Source organism: Lissotriton helveticus, chromosome 7 (assembly GCF_964261635.1).
Source record: "Lissotriton helveticus chromosome 7, aLisHel1.1, whole genome shotgun sequence".
Lineage (NCBI taxonomy): Eukaryota > Metazoa > Chordata > Amphibia > Caudata > Salamandridae > Lissotriton > Lissotriton helveticus.
Window position 1 is genome coordinate 141,368,351 of NC_136068.1, and position 18,683 is coordinate 141,387,033.

General features: G+C 48.0%; 1 protein-coding gene across 1 annotated transcript in view; it reads left to right on the forward strand.

The window, feature by feature from the left end:
- The window catches only part of KIF3B (kinesin family member 3B), a 136,016-nt gene that overhangs the window by 111,515 nt on the left and 5,818 nt on the right, over positions 1-18,683 (forward strand). Inside the window, exon 7 of the mRNA XM_078651779.1 lies at positions 6,595-6,700. Within this exon, the coding sequence (XP_078507905.1) occupies positions 6,595-6,700 (106 nt within the window). The remainder of the gene's footprint in view (positions 1-6,594; positions 6,701-18,683) is intronic.

The following is an 18,683-nucleotide window of genomic DNA, read 5'->3' on the forward strand; positions in this document are numbered from 1 at the left end:
CACCCATGGGAGACCACTCAAACTAACTACAGGCCTGCCATTGCAGCCAGTGTAAGCGGGTGCTAGCACCACTTACAAAAGATATAGGTTTCCTTGTATCTAAGGTCACTGCACTTAAAACCTATAAGTCACCCCTAAAGCAGGCCTTTCTATCCTGAAGGCAGAGTTCTCGTCTTCTAAGTGTGAGGGTGCTCCAGCATGAGCAGGACTATTCTCCCTGGTTGTAAGTGCATCAGCCACTACGATACATAGAGTGGCCATGCGTCATTACGCAATGACCATCTCTAAACTGTCTGTAATGAACCCTGTCATGTTTGGTATCAAAAATGTTGGAACCATACCAGCATACCATAAACTGTGTGGGAGGTATGATTCCATGCACTGTAAAGCTCCTCTGATAGGCCCTCAGTGCTCCTGGTACCAATCTTCTAAGCATGGACAGCAACCAGGGATGTGGAATTCCTATAGCCCGACGCCCAGGACATTTTGTTTGGGGTCAAGGGCAACACGTTTTAATGTGCATTTTGTCCTTGGGACAAGCAGGCCCAACCCCCTGCAGCACAAACCCTTTGGCTGCCAGTTTGCAGTACCACATTAAGGATCAGGGAAGGGCACCACCTGCAGTTAAGTTAATATTTGTGTGCATATGTTAATGCTGTTCAAACTTGTATTTATGGTTCATTAATTGAGAGACTTTATTATTAGGTTGAGCGCTCTCAGTAAATTAAGTTCTGACAGCACTCAGTATAAAACTGTGGACACACGGTTTCAAAGTTTAGCAATATGAGGCAATGCATAATGCTCCCAGAATGCACTGATTAGAATGCAAATATTTGCAGAAGCTTGAAAGCAAGATTAATGATTATTTGCTTTCACCATAAAATGTTCCTAAAAAATGAAAGTAGGAAAAACATTTTTTTGCTAAACTACTGTAAAATTTCAGGTACCATTTATTTGCAGCATCATTTAATAACATCTGTTGATGCATGCTAGTATTTCCCCCAAAAATTCATATTAGAAAATCAGTGTAACCAGTTTCAATACGATTTTGGGAAACAAAAATAAACAAGCATTGGCGAGACTACCTTGTTGGGGGTCGTAGAACATCTGCGGAGCTTAGTTGATAAGGGACTCACGGCTGCACTGATACTTCTTGATCTCAGTGCAGCATTTGATACCATTTCGCACAGTATCTTGCTTAACTCCCTTTTTGATGTTGGCATACGGGGAATTGCTCTTGAGTGGCTAACCTCTTATTTAGACCAGCGCTCTTTTCAAATTAATTCTAATATAGGCACCTCTGGTGTCTACCAGTCCCCTTATGGTGTCCCTCAGGGCTCGGTGCTTAGCCCCCTGCTTTTTAACTTATATGTTGCCCCTCTTGCCCGTATTGCGGAAAATGAAGGCCTAACTATGTTTAGTTACGCTGACGATTCGCAAATAATTTTCTCTGTCCAGCACAAACAAGGACTTACCTTCGCCCCTGAAATCTGGCCTTGCCAAAATCGCAACCTGGATGCGGACCAATCTGTTGAAACTTAACGGAGAAAAAACAGAGGTTTTAATCTTTGGCCCCAACCATGATCTATGGAATGCCTCCCACTGGCCATCCAGCATGGGCCCTCTTCCCATCCCATGTGACCAAGTTCGGAACCTAGGTATAACTATTGATAAAGGACTTACGATGCAGCCTCAAGTTGGAAAACTTACTGCCATGTGTTTTGTAATCCTGAGATGGCTCCGTAAGATCATATGGATGATCCCCGAAGACACTAAGAAATCTGTAGTTAACGCCCTAATAACTTCTAGGCTTGACTACGGGAATGTCCTTTACCTAGGAGCAACCCAAGCTGTAATGAAACGACTGCAGCGTGTACAATATGCTGCGGCCCGTCTATTGCGCAAGTGCCATAGAAGAGAACACATGTCGGAACACGTAAAAACTTTGCATTGGCTTAAAATTGAGAGCAGAGTAAAATTCAAAACTCTGTTTCATGCATAAGATAAAATTTGGTTCTGCCCCAAGATACCTAAAATCCCTAGTCCATGTTTATCTTCCCAGTCGGCATCTCAGATCCTCTTCTCAGGGCCTTTTCAACGTGCCTCAAGTCCGGCTTTCCAGAATGGGCGGCAGGTCCTTTTCCTACCTAGGTTATGGAATTCACTCCCCCTGGAATTGCGCATTGAAACTAATCTCGCTACTTTCCGTAGATCTCTGAAAACTTGGCTGTTCAACCAGTAAACCTGACCTGGCTATTTATCTCCCTCCTTCTTTTCTGCACCCAATCTCTCTACCAGCGCCGGGAAACCCTTTTGGGTAGCTGTAGCGCTTTACAAATCAAATAAATAAATAAATAAGCCAGTAGGTCTGAAATGGTGGTCAGCTTTTTAGTTTTGGCAATGCGTGACTTGTTTTGGCATGGTTTTTGTAAAACCTTATTGATGTGAGCTGCCAGATCCTCACCATTATAACAAACATTGGCAAAAGCAAAAATCGTTTTTGGTCTCAAAAAAGCATGCACTGCCACATTAGTTACTGGCACTGAACAAAACTACTTTGTGTGCCGATATGCTCCTTGTGAAAGAGCAGAATGCTGTCACTCACCGTGAAGCCAGCAGATACAGAGAGAGTATTTTAATGAACACAAAAGGTCATGGTTAACGCCATACCACATTAGGGGCTTTCGTGAATTCTCAAGAATTTACAGCAGTCGAGCAAGAAATAGTACTCCTTGAAAATATTTGTGAACTGCATTTTAGCATGAGCAAATGTGCATGTGTAGATTTGCTCTTGCGATAATCTGAGAGTTTGCAAGTTTATTTTCCCTCCAACCAATTTATTCCCAACTCTGGAAGAAGGTTTACGTCTGCCATTGTCAGGAATAAATTTCCAACATTTCTCAGTATTGGACAAGATTAGAGAAGAGTTTTTGAAAATCCTTAAAACATGCAAATTAGTAGGTTTGCATAGACTCAAAAGGACACTCCAACCCTGGAACGATTGTTTACCACTACCTTCAGTCCCAGTATTTAGATCTGCGGAAACGTAGTAACATAAAGGGATTGCTAGTTTTCAAACACTACTATGGTACGTGCCCTGGCATTATCAGAGAGGCTATAGAAAAGAGCTTTTATATAATGAGCTTGCCATAATTTTGCGCCGCACAACATGGCACCAAAGGGACAAGTGGATTTTGTTACAGGACAAGTAGATTTATGAAGCAACCTGTCCCATGGACAAGCAGATATTTTAGTAAATTCCACACCCCTGGCAACACATGGCCGCTGCTGACCAGAGACACGATTCTGCCCTTGAGCAGGGGAAGACAGAACAATTGTTATCCTGTCACAGGGAGGTGTGACCACCTCCCAGACAGGGTTTAGTGTATTGGTGGCCAGGTCGGAGTGCTTGCCAGTGCCACTCGGTCTGCTTGAGGGGGACATTTGGTGCTCTCCTTGCAGAGTCTATTTCAAACAATCTCAGGGAGCCATTGGCTCCCGCTCTGACGCAAAACTGGACAAAGGACGTGTGAGGTTGTGGAGAAGGAGACAGAGAGACCAGGATAGGATGCACACATAGGGGTTTTCAAAAAACACAAAACACAAAAGTTCCGGGCCGGTGCAGATTCTTCACTCTCCTCCTTCAGAGAGCAAGGAACTTCTTCATGACTTTGTAATTTTCAGGATAGAGGAACTTGGTCTTGCCGTCCAGCCGCACCAAACATAAGGAAACCAACAAAAGGAAAAGAAAAACCTCGGTAAGGGGACTGTTCTGTCTGTTGCAATAATTATCGGGAAAAAGTGAGGGAAGCAGGGTGCACCCGACCACCACCACCAGTGGTTCCCACTCTCTGAGGTTTAACATGCCTCGTGACTATCGTTATCAATCGGAGCGTAGGCAGAAGTTCCTTGTGTGCCGCTTAGCCCTCCCTTCACCTCCCTGTTTCTCCTTCCCCACCCAGCCATGTACCTTGTGGAGCCACGACCCTCCTGGGCCGTGGCCGCCTTCTGCGCGTTACCAGATTAGTCCGGCTCCCTTCTTTCATCGTCTGTGGTTGACGTCTCTCTTCGTCCGACTTCTGGTGTCTCTTCATCCGCGTCAGCGAAGACCCTAAAATTCCGAGTACCGGACCAACCAAGAAGGTCTCGACGTTCCGTTCTTCACCTGGCAGCTACAGCTTCCTTGTTGCTGATCCTCGATGAGAATGCCCAGGATACGTCTCCTCTTCCGCTTTGTAGGAGAACGAGTTGGCCGACCATCCCACGTGATCGGCAGAGGTAGCCAAAGACAGAGGAGCCTTAAAGGGACAGTACCGATCTGGTCCAAAAGATGGGGTTTGAAAACAGAGCAGAGGACAGGAAGTAAGATAAGGGGGTAACTGGTCCTGTCGTAAGTCCAACAAGGCGGGCCCATTTCCCAGCTCCTCATCACACAATGGGAATATCCTCCCCACTGCTCAACACCTTCCCTGGGAGGGAACCTTGAATCATCCCAACCCTTTCTTTGGGGTACTTAAGGGCTTACCTGTAGGTGGGTCCCTAGATTCATCGTGGGACAAGATTCATATCAAGGCACCACTTCTTCTTTGACCGTCTGGGCACTCTGGACTTCACTGGACTTGACTCTGGGTATCAAGACTGCAACTGGGAAGACTCCTGCTGCTCCTGGTCTCATCGCCCTGCTCGTCTGCTGCAACGTCCGTGCATGTGCTCCATTCAGGACCCTTCCAAGGCCTGTGGACGTCAGACACCTGAAAGAATCTCCCTTGAAGTGAAGGAGTCCCTTCCCTGCATCTGCAGGCCCCACAACAAAGCTGACAGGTCTGATGATCTTGAGCTCCCATGGACTCTGAAAGGCTCAGCAACACAGGTGGTGGTTCTTCACATCTCTTGAGGCGTGCCCTGTCCTCTCACCAAGTTTGAGGCCAGTATCCCTCGTCGCAGCAACAAGAACCGAACCCCTGTGCACTGCATGGGCTTGCCATTACAAAGGCTTGTTAGCTTCCTTCCACCAAGATCTTCGGGCTCCAATTAGCCCCAACCTCAAGCATCTCCTGTGGCCAAGATCATTGTCCTCGCTGCATCAATTGCATTGTGTGCCTGCATCTTTGGTGAGCTGCTCAAGGTCCTATTGCGACTCCAGTGCCTCCGGCCTGTGGATCCTGTTGCGGGTCTTCTTTGAATTCTGCCGACTCCCGGATTGCTCTGGCCTGCTCTGACCCCCCTGCTTGTGGTGAGTCACCCGGACCTTGCTGATCCCGATACTGCACCTTCTTCGCCTTCCACATTGTTTGCAGTTGCCTAGGCTTGTTGGTGCTCCCGACGGACACCGACCCCTCAACTCTCGAATCCGATGTGGGACAGCTCGTAAACGCCACCTGGTCTTCCACAACGTCCCCTGGTTCGCACAGCTGCAGCTCCAAGGTCATCGTCCGCTCTCCTGCAACACCCAACTTCGGTGGGCATTCTTCTTCCGGGTCTCCAGGTCACTCCCAAGTGACACAGACTCTGTCCCCTCTGCTTGCAGGTACTTCTCATCGTGAATCCACCTTTCGGTTCCACCGGACATATTCACCTTCTCCAGCATCAGCATCTTCCTGAAGTCCTCCATTGAGTTTGACGGCGGTTCCCGACTCCACTTCGCACCTATGCACCCAGCTTCCCTGGTGTAGGTATCCTGGTTCCTAGGGTATCCACGGGTATGGTGGCTCTCCAACCTTCTATCTTCAACTGGGTTTCTTCAGGGTCTACGTAACTAGGAAGGGTCTTTCTACTTTAAAATTGCATCTGCGTCTTACTCATTGACTGGTATTGAGCCCGCAGTTGTGTTCACACTCTGCACACAGCCTCCGTGGGGTTCCTGGTTACTTACATTGGGTGGTTCCTTGGGTCCCTGGCATTTCTACATCTTCTGGGTATAGTCTTGACTTAAGTCGTGGTTTGCATTCCACTATTTTAGTATCTGGTTTGGTCTCCCCTTGGCGACCACTGTGTATTTGTGCTACTTACCTGTTTTTATTGCAAAGTATTTTGTGCATTGTGTATATCTCTGGGTAGGAGATACCTGTATGTGTTAGTGAGTGTCTTATAAATTCATATTTTTATAAATGCACTGTGAGGTTCTTTTTCATTTAATCTAGACCACTAAGATTATCCTCTGGTAAAACAAGCTGCTTTCACTTCCTTCTGGGCTAAGCCTGAAGGCTGCTTTCTACAGCTATCACTTGGAGAGCTTTCTAATACCACTAAAATCACCATAAGGATTGTCTGGATTACTGCATGGTGTCCACTTATATAAGTGTGCACCATATACTAAGTCTGCTTCCCACACTGTCTGTCAGGTCTAGGGAGCATTGGGAAAACCAGGGCCCAGAGATGCTCAGTTTGCGTTGTATATGGTATGATGTGCTGTGTGCTGTAATTTTATTTGCACTCTTCACACAAGCACTGCTTTTCTCTGAACATCAACCAATCACTGTTGAGTTAATGAAGATGTGCTTGTATTGTGAAAATGGATTTGAACCTGGGGAACCAAATACAGATAACATTTAAGTAAACATCATGAATAATTATGGGGTTTCTCTTGCTCTGCAGTAACCAGCAGATGATGAAGCGACCTCTGTCAGCCGTGGGATACAAGAGGCCCCTGAGTCAGCATGCAAGGATGTCCATGATGATTCGACCAGAAGTCCGATACCGGGTAAGATGGGCCAAACATTTCTTTTCTTTCCATTACCAACATCCTCAGTTCCATTCATTGTAAGCAAAAACTTTAAGGATTCATGTTTATATTTTCTCAAGAACGAGGCTGAGGGCATGTTCCTTATATAACTTGAAAATACATCAAATATCAGAAAAATATATTCTGATAGATACATCTGCCGTGTGGATTCCTCACCTTGTGAATACCCCCTTGCGTCAGCAACATTCGGAAATTCTTTTTTCGTAGCCTCGCGCCGACGTGGACTCCTGACGTCATAGAGACACGACCTCGCTCGCGACTCCGCTGACGTCACCGACGCCTATAATAGGCCCACGCCGGCGTGATGACATCAGTTCCCTTTTTTCCGCGTCGTCGACGCTAACGGTTATCGGGAATCTCTGTAGCCAACTGATACTTTGTTGTCTTTATTATTAACAATTTCTGCGTCTCTGTATCCTGTCTTTTCGACAATGTCTTCAAAAAAGACCGGCTTCAAGCCCTGCAGAGAATGCGGCAAAATGATGTCCATTACCGACCCACACAGCGACTGCATCTGGTGCTTGAGCTCGGACCATGATGTGGAGGACTGCTCTTCATGTAAGAAAATGAACCCGAAGGCCCTGAGGGAGAGAGAGGCGAAGCTCCTGGTGGCTAAAATGAAAGCTGGAAAAGGAAGATCGTCGAAGTCTCGTTCTCGAAGGGCGAGGTCGAAGTCGAGATCGAGGTCCGGGTCTAGATCTAGAGGAAGGTCGTCTTCGAAGTCGGCTTCGGACCATGTTTCAAAGAAGAGGAAACATAAGAAGAGGAGACATGAGTCCCGACGTCGTTCTGGTAAGGAGTCGGGGTCGAGGTCGAGGTCACCGAAGGTTCGTTCGAAGGTGGTGACCATTGAAGTTTCGGATCCAGAACCTGAAGGTGAGGCTTCCCCTTCTGAGTCACGGGCGCCGTCTCCGGCTCCGTCTCCGACTCCGAATCCGGCTCCGAATCCATCTCCGGCGCCGTCCCCGGTCCGAGATGAGGAGGAGCCTCATGAGGATGAGGGTTCCGAGCCCTTAAGTGAGCCGAATCCGAACGCTCCTCGAGACAGGCCTGAAGGTTTTCATCCACCATTTCCTGCCCCAGGCCAGGACCCTTCTGCGTTTCTCAACGCGATGTATGGAGTCTTTTCGAGGTCATGGTACCCCTCTGGTGCACCTTCGGGTCCCATGGGTCCTTTGGCGTTTAACTTAGGAGTCCCTCACTCCTACCCTCCGGCTCCGTTTATGCCTTACATGCCGGCTCCGACGCCGCCGTGGCATTTTCCGGCTCCACCGAAGCCGTCGACGCCGGTTCCGGCTTCACCAGCTCCGGGTCGACCTAGAACACATCCCTCTGAACCTGCGGATTCGATCCCGACGTCGATTCCGAATCCGTCGGAGCCGATGGTGGATCCGAGGGCAAAACGGATCAAGATGAGATCCAGAAGAGAGGCTCAGCGCCTTCTGGAGGAAAGGAGGTTTTTGGACTCACAATCTGATCTCGAGGAGGGTGAGTTGGATGAAGATACTTTTGAAGATTTGGCAGAAGCAGGAAGCCTGGATTTCTCTCCAGAGTGGGAGTTACCATCAGGTTCTAGTACTCCTTCTAAGGACATTCAACCCTATCATTTGATTATGAGAAAGGCTGCCAGTCTGCTTAAGTTGACTTTGCCTACAGCAGAATTCAAATCTAACATTCTGACTGAAGTACTCCATTCTCCGAGTTCAGTGGTGGAACCTCTTCTTCCTTTCAATGAGGCTCTAACAGAGCCCATTCTGGAGGTGTGGAAAAAACCTTTGTCTGCTCCAGCTGTCTCTAAAAGTGTAGCCAGAAGATACAGGGTTGCCCCTGATGATCCTGCCTTTTTAACCTCTCACCCTTCACCGGAGAGTTTGATCATTCAGGCTGCATGCTCCAAAAAGAACATTAGTGCTTTCCCTCAGGTTCCTTTTGAGAAGGAAGCAAAGAAGCAGGATCAGGTGGCAAAGAAGTCCTTCTCCTCTGCCAGTATGGCATTGAAGTCATCAAATGCCACTTGCTTGATGGGGAGATATTTACACGCTCTGATGGACTCTTTACATGTTCTGGTTCCAAAAGTTCCTGATGACAGCAGGAAGGATTTTGAGGAAGTCATCTCTGACGCTCAGGCAGCGGCTCGCCAGGTCATTCAGAGCGGTTTGGATACTGTAGACTCTGTGGCGCGCATTATGGGCACTGCTGTCGCTACTAGGAGGTCTGCCTGGTTGAAATCCTCTGACTTTTCGGCTGATGTTCAGGCGACATTATTAGATCTTCCTTTCGATGGTTCAGGCCTTTTTGGGAAGAAGGCTGATGCGGCCCTTGAGAGGTTTAAAGATTGCAAGGCGACTGCTAAATCCCTGGGTCTCCAAATGAGAGGTTCTTCGACTGGCAGAAGATTCAGAGGTTTTGGCCGTCCTGCCTTTCGGAATTCCCGGCAAGGCCAGCAGCAGCAGCAGCAACAACAGCAGCAGCAAAACTCCTTATACAGGTCCTACAGGGGAAAGCAAAGAGTGCGTCCTCGTGGACGTCAGGTCTCTTCCTCCTCCACTTCCTCCAACCCTCCTGCCCCTGAGAAGCAGCCCTAGATCCGACATTCAGGATCATGTGGGTCCGGTTGGGGGCCGGCTTACCCATTTTCTACAGGATTGGGAATCGGTTACGTCAGATCTTTGGGTTCTCAATCTTGTAGAAAATGGGTATGCCCTTCCCTTTCGGGAATTCCCTCCCAATTTCCCTCCTTGCCAAGGGTATTGCTCCGAGGAGCATCTGTCTCTTCTGCAAGAGGAAGTGTTAACTCTGATAAGAAAGGGTGCGATAGAGGTGGTCCCAGAGCAGGAAAGGGGTCAGGGATGCTACTCCCGGTATTTCCTGATTCCGAAGAAGGATGGCAGGCTTCGTCCAATCCTGGATCTCAGGATCTTGAATCTCTATCTGAAACAGGAGAAATTCAAGATGCTCACCCTTGCTCAGGTTCTTCAAGCGCTGCAAGAAGAAGACTGGATGGTGTCACTCGACTTGCAGGATGCTTACTTTCACATCCCAATCCTGAAGTCGCACAGGAGGTATCTCCGTTTTACGGTGGGATCGCAGCACTACCAGTTTGCGGTCCTTCCGTTTGGACTTACTACTGCGCCTCGAGTCTTCACCAAGGTGATGGCAGTGGTGGCGGCACATCTCAGAAGGTCAGGGATTCCAGTATTCCCTTATTTAGACGACTGGCTGATCAAAGCGGAGTCGTCAGAGAGAGTGCTCCATCATTTGCGGGAGACAACCCAGTTGTTGTACAGGTTGGGTTTTTCAATAAATGTACCCAAGTCTCACCTGGTGCCCTCCCAGCGCAACCTGTTCATAGGTGCGGTACTGGACACAACCGTATGTCGTGCATTCCCTCCCCCTCAAAGGATTCGCGACATACGGGAGATGATTCCTTTGTTTTACAATGGAGCGGTCGTTCCAGTCCTGAAGGTCCTTCGCCTGCTCGGTCTGATGGCTTCATGCATTCTGTTGGTCAACCATGCACGCTGGCACATGAGGGCGCTCCAGTGGTGTCTCCGCAGGCAGTGGTATCAGCACAACGGAGACCTCAGGGAGTCAGTGAGGATCTCCAGAGAAGCTGCAGCGGATCTGTCTTGGTGGGGCGTGGAAGGCAATCTGTCCCAAGGAAAGCCTTTTCAACTTCCCCCATCGGTGGCCACGGTGATAACGGATGCATCCACTCTCGGGTGGGGTGCTCATCTGGGGGATCTGGAGGTCAAAGGCCTTTGGTCTCCAGAGGAAAGGTTGCTTCACATCAACCTTCTAGAATTGCGGGCGATACGTTTGGCGCTCAAGGCCTTCCTCCCTTCCCTTCGCAGTCAGTCTGTTCAAGTCCTGACGGACAACACGACTGCGATGTGGTACATCAACAAGCAGGGAGGAGTAGGGTCGCAGTGTCTCTGCAGAGAGGCTCTGCGTCTCTGGTCCTGGGTTCAGGACCATCAGATTTGTCTGATGGCAAATCATCTGGCCGGTGTTCTGAACGTTCGTGCAGACAGTCTCAGTCGGCAGTTCTCTGCCGACCACGAGTGGAGGCTGCACCCGGAGGTGGTTCACGACATCTTTCAGATGTGGGGGACTCCTCGGGTGGACCTGTTTGCCACTCGCGAGAATGCGCACTGCCTGTCGTTCTGCAGTCTCCAGTATCCGATGCAAGGAGCCTTGGGGGACGCGTTTCAGTTGAGTTGGGAAGATCAACTCCTTTACGCGTTTCCTCCCATACCCTTGATTCCTCGGGTTCTGAGGAAGATTCGCCAAGACCGGGCCCAAGTCATATTGGTCGCTCCGGATTGGCCAAGAAGGGTGTGGTATACAGATCTACTCCACCTCTCCTCTCACCCGCCGCTCCGTCTCCCTCTCAGGGCAGACCTCCTCTCTCTGATGGAGGGGCAGGTTTTACACCCCCACCTCCAGACATTGCACCTTCATGCCTGGAGATTGAGCGGGGCAACCTGAATTCCTTTTCCCTCCCGCCTGACGTTGTGGATGTCATCTTGTCAGCCAGGCGTGACTCCACTAAGTCCATCTATTCTTATAGATGGGCGAAATTTGTCACGTGGTGTGGGGAAAGGTCTGTTGATCCTTTGAGGGCCCATTTGTCTAATGTTCTACAATTTGCTCTTTCTTTGGCGCGGCAGGGTCTGGCGGTTGCCACGGTAAAGGGTTACCTGTCGGCGCTGTCGGCTTTTCTCTGCTTGCCTGACCAGCCCTCTCTTTTTAAGTCTCCTGTGGTCTTAAGGTTTTTGAAGGGTCTTACTAATATGTTCCCTCCTTCACCTTTCATTGTGCCTCAGTGGGATTTAAATCTTGTATTGACCTTTTTGATGGGGGCTCCCTTTGAGCCTCTCCACAAATGTCCCATGAGGCTTCTTACCCTTAAGACAGTCTTCTTGGTTGCGATAACCTCGGCAAGGAGGGTTAGTGAGCTTCAAGCTCTTAGCTCCAAGCCCCCATTCCTGACCATTCATGTTGATAGAATGGTTCTTAGGACCAGGGCTGCTTTTCTGCCTAAGGTGGTAACTCCCTTCCATCTAGGACAGTCCATTACCCTACCTACCTTCTATCCTCCCCCTCACCCTTCCAAGGAGGAGGAGAGGCTGCACCGTCTGGACCCTAAGAGGGCGGTGTCCTTTTACTTGGACAGATCCAAGGACTTTCGCTTGGAAGACCAGCTCTTCGTTGGATTTGCTGGCTGCAAGAAAGGAAGAGCGGTCCATAAAAGAACTTTATCGAGATGGATCGTCCTCTGCATAAAGATCTGCTACTCTTTGGCCGGTAAGGAACCACCAGAGGGTATAAGGGCTCATTCAACTAGAGCTAAGTCTTCAACCTCAGCATTGGCTAGAGGTGTGCCTGTGGAGGATATTTGTAGGGCGGCGACTTGGTCTTCCCTCCACACTTTCGCGAAGCATTACTGCTTGGATTCCGAAGTGAGGAGGGACGGCCATTTTGCGCGCTCTGTCCTTCAGGATTTCCTGGTTTAGAAGAGTGGACACCCTCCTCCGGGAGTGGGGACTGCTGTGGGACTCTATTCACAAGGTGAGGAATCCACACGGCAGATGTATCTATCAGAAGAACAAGTTACTTACCTTCGGTAACGCTTTTTCTGGTAGATACTATATCTGCCTGTGGATTCCTCACCGACCCACCCGCCTCCCCGTTGTCCACTCTTCTATGCCAGAGTTACTGTAGTGTAATGTATATATATATTTTATTGTCAAGGAAATGTTTCAGTTGCTTTCCTGCTTTTGCTTAACACTGTGTGTTTTGCCTTGAGTACTGTGTACTGTGTATACTTGTATATTTCTACTGTCATTGGTCCGTCCGTGTGCCTCGATGGCACGGAAAAAAGGGCGGAACTGATGTCATCACGCCGGCGTGGGCCTATTATAGGCGTCGGTGACGTCAGCGGAGTCGCGAGCGAGGTCGTGTCTCTATGACGTCAGGAGTCCACGTCGGCGCGAGGCTACGAAAAAAGAATTTCCAAATGTTGCTGACGCAAGGGGGTATTCACAAGGTGAGGAATCCACAGGCAGATATAGTATCTACCAGAAAAAGCGTTACCGAAGGTAAGTAACTTGTTCATCCCAGCAAAACACAGTAAACACTTTATAGGTACATTTTTCAGCACAGAAAAAATAGTTTGTCATTATTTAGAAATCCATTGTCTCTTATGTACTGACAAAAAAGTAATGTAAACATCAAGGACAAATAGCTAATTGTGACTGTTCTTTCAAGTTAGTTACATTTTTCTCCCCTCAAAATAATTCTTATCCTAAGACACAGTCCATTAGTAGCTCAGCAGACCCTTTAACCACAAGTCCCAAGATTCTTTTGATCCTGCAAAACATGGAAACCTTCATGTCCCTGTTGACGTTTACAGGAATCTTATGCCCTTGAGCACAATTTGTTTTGACTCCACTCTTATGATCCTGACTTTTGCTCGATGGTATGTCACAAATAGATCACAAAACAAATGTGCCCCTGACACCTCCCCCCTCCCCCTGTATAATCTGAGACTACATTCCCAAAAAGGGAACGTCACTGTCCTAAACTGCATCATTCAATATCCTTTAGAGATCCACCATGTCCTGAAACTCTGATAACTGGGTTGCACTTCATTTAGAAATGCTGATTCAAGCGGCTCTCTTATTTCATTGCTGTACATACAATAAAACAAGGTTAGTAGGATTCAATCCAGAAGGCTCCTCAACTCTGGACCGGCAAGCAACTGCACTATTCCCCCCTGAGAGGTGAGCAGATGTTGATCGAGATAATGCAACGCTGTCAGCAGATACTGATCTAAGCGGCTCCTTCAATTCTGGTGGTAGCAAGTTAACGCACCGCTCAGAGGTTAGCATACACTGAATGGTACAGTCTTGCCACTCCTGAATGGTCAGACACCAACAGTGGCAAATAATGGGGCTGACTCCCTTGAATTTTCTGTGTGGATTGGTCCCTCCCTTAAGGTATATCCTCTTGTGTGCTCATGACATGGACTTTAATAATTCAGCTCTGGAGTTTTACCATTACTTCTTGTTTTTTTGCAGGAAAGGTTTACAAAACTCATGAGGTTGTTCCCGAATTCCAGTTTCCTTTTCACACTGGGCCGCAACCATCACTTTTTCTTCATAATTATAGTCCACATCACCGCTCAAAGGAATGTGACCTTCCCGCACGTATCTAATGTAATTTACTTTCCAAGCTATGCCCTTCTATTGGATTACTTTGGTCATAATCCCTTGCTTCTTTACTAACTCATCTTGGATCTAAAATCAAGTGAGAGTACGGTCATTCCCTTCAACCAATCAATCATGATGGATGGAATTTTTGTATCCATTAACATTGCTCCATTGTCACACCATATTCACACACGAGATGAAATGCTGTTTGTGGTTTTTTTTTGTTCGTTTTTTAAACGGGTGGAAGTACTCGTATCACTAATACATCTCAGAGTACATATAGTAACAATTATTCACCTTGGCTGCTTTGATTACATGATTAATGCAAATAGGAGACTGTTTTCTTCATTATGTAAAAAAGACGATGCATATGTAAACAAGCATTTACAATGCAATGGTTTTGCCTTTGTTAAAGTTAGAGCTATTGGCATTGCTCTTGACATTATTTTTATTTGTTTTTTTTTAACATAAATCAATGGCATTGTCATTTACAATGCCACTAGCTTTATCTCTCGCAAATGACACACACAAACACACACAGAGCCCCCCCACACATACACCCACACAGAGCCCCCCCACACACACAGCCACACAGAGCCCCCCACACACACAGCCACACAGAGCCCCCCACACACACAGCCACACAAAGCCCCCCACACACACAGCCACACAAAGCTCCCCACACACACAGCCACACAGAACCCTCCACACACCCACACAGAGCCTTCCACAGACACCCACACAGCACAAGCAGGCAACAGGGGCACACGGAGGCACAAGCAGGCAACAGGGGCACACGGAGGCACAAGCAGGCAACAGGGGCACACGGAGGCACAAGCAGGCAACAGGGGCACGAAAACGGAGGCACAAGCAGGCAACAGGGGCACACGGAGGCACAAGCAGGCAACAGGGGCACACGGAGCCACAAGCAGGCAACAGGGGCACACGGAGGCACAAGCAGGCGACAGGGGCATGAAAAGTGAGGCACAAGCAGGCAACAGGGGCACACGGAGGCACAAGCAGGCAACAGGGGCACACGGAGGCACAAGCAGGCAACAGGGGCACACGGAGGCACAAGCAGGCAACAGGGGCACACGGAGGCACAAGCAGGCAACAGGGGCACAAACAGGCAACAGGGGCACACGGAGGAATAATAATCAGCGCCAGGACACCTCCGGGTAATTCAAATGCAAACTGTGTGAATATTCTAAAATAGCAAACTTCACTGAAAGAAAGGAAACGCATCCAGCTATGAATTAAAAGTTCCCTTGGAAAACGCTGCATTAATACCTGGGATAACCTGGGGCTCTAATTAGTTGAGCAGCAATGACACAGGCACATTGACAGAGGGATTTGTTGCAAAACCTTGTTTGTTTGGATCCTTGATTGTCAAATTTGTTTTTGTAAACCTTGTTCAATGTGCACACGATTCTCGGTTACAAAAGGAGCATTTTGTGACCGAGGGTAAGCGGCTTCTTATTAACTTCCCCTCTGGATCTGTGTCAGAGCTTCCAGGCTGACATCTTTACAAGCTCATTATTTTAATAATCAAAGCCTGTCAGTTCTTGTAATCTCATTATCCGATCAATCAAGCATAGTTAGCGTTCTTCAGAATTACTTGAGATGGTCTTCCCCGTAATGTATACTATCATTGTAAGAGCAGCACAAGAGTCTAAATATCCTAAATAATCACAGTTTGCCTATAACATTGTTCTGGTTCACTATAACATGTCACCCTTGCGCTGTCAGGCACTAGACATAAGACGAAGCCACATTTAAATCCAATTACACAGGGTTTCCTTTAATTTGTAAAAAAAAGTTCGCAATGTCTTTCCTTTATGTTATGGAAGCAGTTTTATAAGGAAAAATTGAGCCACTCTTCCTCTTTACATGGAACGGTGAAGTTCTTTTTTGATGACATTGACTGACCCTTATCAACCTCACCTGCCCCCTTCAAATGGGTCTCCCGGGCTGTGTAAACTATTTTTACATGGAATAATAGTGCTCGGGAATGCCCTAATTTCTATATGCCAAGATGCGCTTCATTTAGATTGTCATCACGCTCTTGATTGAACCCATCAAACGTTTGAATATTCATTATGAATCTGCTAGCGGACTGCAGATGGAGGGATGGTGGGATAGGGGAGAGCTAAAGGAGGAGGAGGGGCCAATACAATAAAACTAGAGAGGTTAGTCTGTCATATTCCTTTCCTTGTAATATATTTGTTACCCCATGGTACAAAAGGTTGCCCTGTCTACATGCCATTATTTTGCATCTTGCGCTGAATATCAGTTAAGGAAACGTCTTTTATTTTGTTTTTCCTAAACTTGGGTATTTACCATTGTATAAGCAATTTCTCTAGCCACGCTTTGACGGTTGTGTTTTTTCTACGGAGCTACCTTGGCAGGAACATAAAAGTAGATTGCATGTTGTCCAAAATTAATACTCCAAGATGGTGTAATATGCACCAGAAATCACGTGATGGGAGATGTAAAGTTTTAAATGTAGAAAAGATAAAGAAGATGATAGTGCTGGTGGCAGGTATTTAAATATCTCTGAGATGTACATGAACTAGGGGGAGGTGTGGGCTTCGAACCAGGGGTCATGAGTACAGGTATCACAGAGGCGGCCTATTTGTGAAACTGCTGTGCAGCACGAGTAGTGTGAGCCAAAACCACGGCCACACACTGACGGGAGAGCGGGAGGGGGGCGGGAACGGCCACGGGAGAGCGGGAACGGCCACACACTGACGGGAGGGCGGGAACGGCCACGGGAGAGCGGGAACGGCCACACACTGACGGGAGAGCGGGAGGGGGGCGGGAACGGCCATGGGAGAGCGGGAACGGCCACACACTGTCGGGAGAGCGGGAGGGGGGCGGGAACGGCCACGGGAGAGCGGGAGGGGGGCGGGAACGGCCAAACACTGACGGGAGAGCGGGAGGGGGGCGGGAACGGCCACGGGAGAGCGGGAGGGGGCGGGAACGGCCAAACACTGACGGGAGAGCGGGAGGGGGGCGGGAACGGCCACACACTGACGGGGGGCGGGAAACGAACCAACAGCGGGAGGGGGGACAGGAAAGGGAAGACTCACCTGGACTTCCTCGGCCGGCCTAAACAAACCTCGACAAGCCCGAAAAAACGCCCCGCCCACCGAGTGAACACGTCTACATGACGTGAGCAGAAAGGGAAAAATTCTCGGGAACGCCCCCGAATCTGGTCCGGCCTTTGACGGACAGATCCGGCTCCCAATGGCTAGCCTCCATTTATGGAGCTAGCCAATGGGAGGAGGGGGCGGGATACCCGACTACACAGAAGAAAACTGAAGAAAACATTAGATTTTGCTAGCGCATGCGTACTTCGTACGCATTGCGTAGGCAAAACCTAAAAAGAAAATCCATCAAAAGTAATTGCTTTTGTTTTATCTCTGCTGAATTATTTTCTTACAAGATGTTTTTCAAGAACAGTATTTTTCTCATATTTGAACTGTACACTAAGGTTACAGCCTTCCCCAGCATATAAAAGGACACTTCTAATGTCTTTTGATACTGTACTATTGCTGTCTCCTGCACACTCTCATTACAGTCCACATTAAGAGTCACAAATAAGTATTCTAATCGTATCCACTTCTTTATTGTTCTACTCATTGGATGTTCTCAAATCTCAGCCAAAAAGTGTTTCGTCGCATGTCCCGCAACTTCTTCAGGGCTATAATCTGTCAGTAGTCCTTTGCATCTGGTGATAATTCCAACCCGGATAACAGTCTCTAGTCTTCTTGGATTTCTTGGCGTCCAGTCTATTTGTGTCCCCGAAAGTAGAAGACCTTAACTCTTGAATGAGTGACATCTGTCAAATATCAAACCGTTGATTCCCCGGAGTATGGGGAACTTCTAAGTGATTGCGTCCCGTCAATTCGTGTTTATACTCCTCTGTTGCCAGTATGCTCTGTATCTCTTTGTAATGCAAGGGTTTGATATTTGAAGAAGTCGCGAGACATGCAACGAAACACGTTAGCTAGGATTTGAGAACATCCAATGAGAAGAACAATAATGAAGTGAATAACATTTTAATACTTATTTGTGACTCTTAATGTGGACTGTAATGAACCTGTGCTCGAGACAGCAATAGTATTGTTTGGTTGGCCTAGGCAACTTACCAGAGAGAAGGGTGGTGCTCTCTATCCTTCAGCACCGCATATACAACTCAATACAAAGAGATTGTGAACTTCCCCGAGGGGTGCCATCACCCTATCGAGTAGCCAAAGACCATTTAGAAATTAGTCTTTTGATACTGCTTTAATAATTTGAACTAAAGGTGTGACATATAATCTCTATTTCTACTGGGGAAATTATGATCTACTGCTCTCTTCACTATTTTCTTTCTCCTTGATGTATGCTGCCATTTGACTGCACTCCCTGGGTACTCCAGGTCCTGAGTCTCCTCATCAGAGGATAAGCTCCTGCCTTCTTCTACAGTCCTGTGCCACCTCTTGTCACACAGCAAGGTCCCATGCTGCCTTTTGTCGGAGAAGGAGATCTCATACTTTCTCTTTCCCATGGTATGAGGCCCTCTCTTGCTCATGAGGTGAAGCTCCTGCGCATTCTCTTTCCCATGGGATGAGGTCCCATGCTGGCTGTTTTCAGTGGGATGAGTCCTGTTTATCATGGCATGCGTCTCGGTGCCTTCTCTCTCGGGTACGATAAGGTTTGTGCCCTTTCTTTCCCCC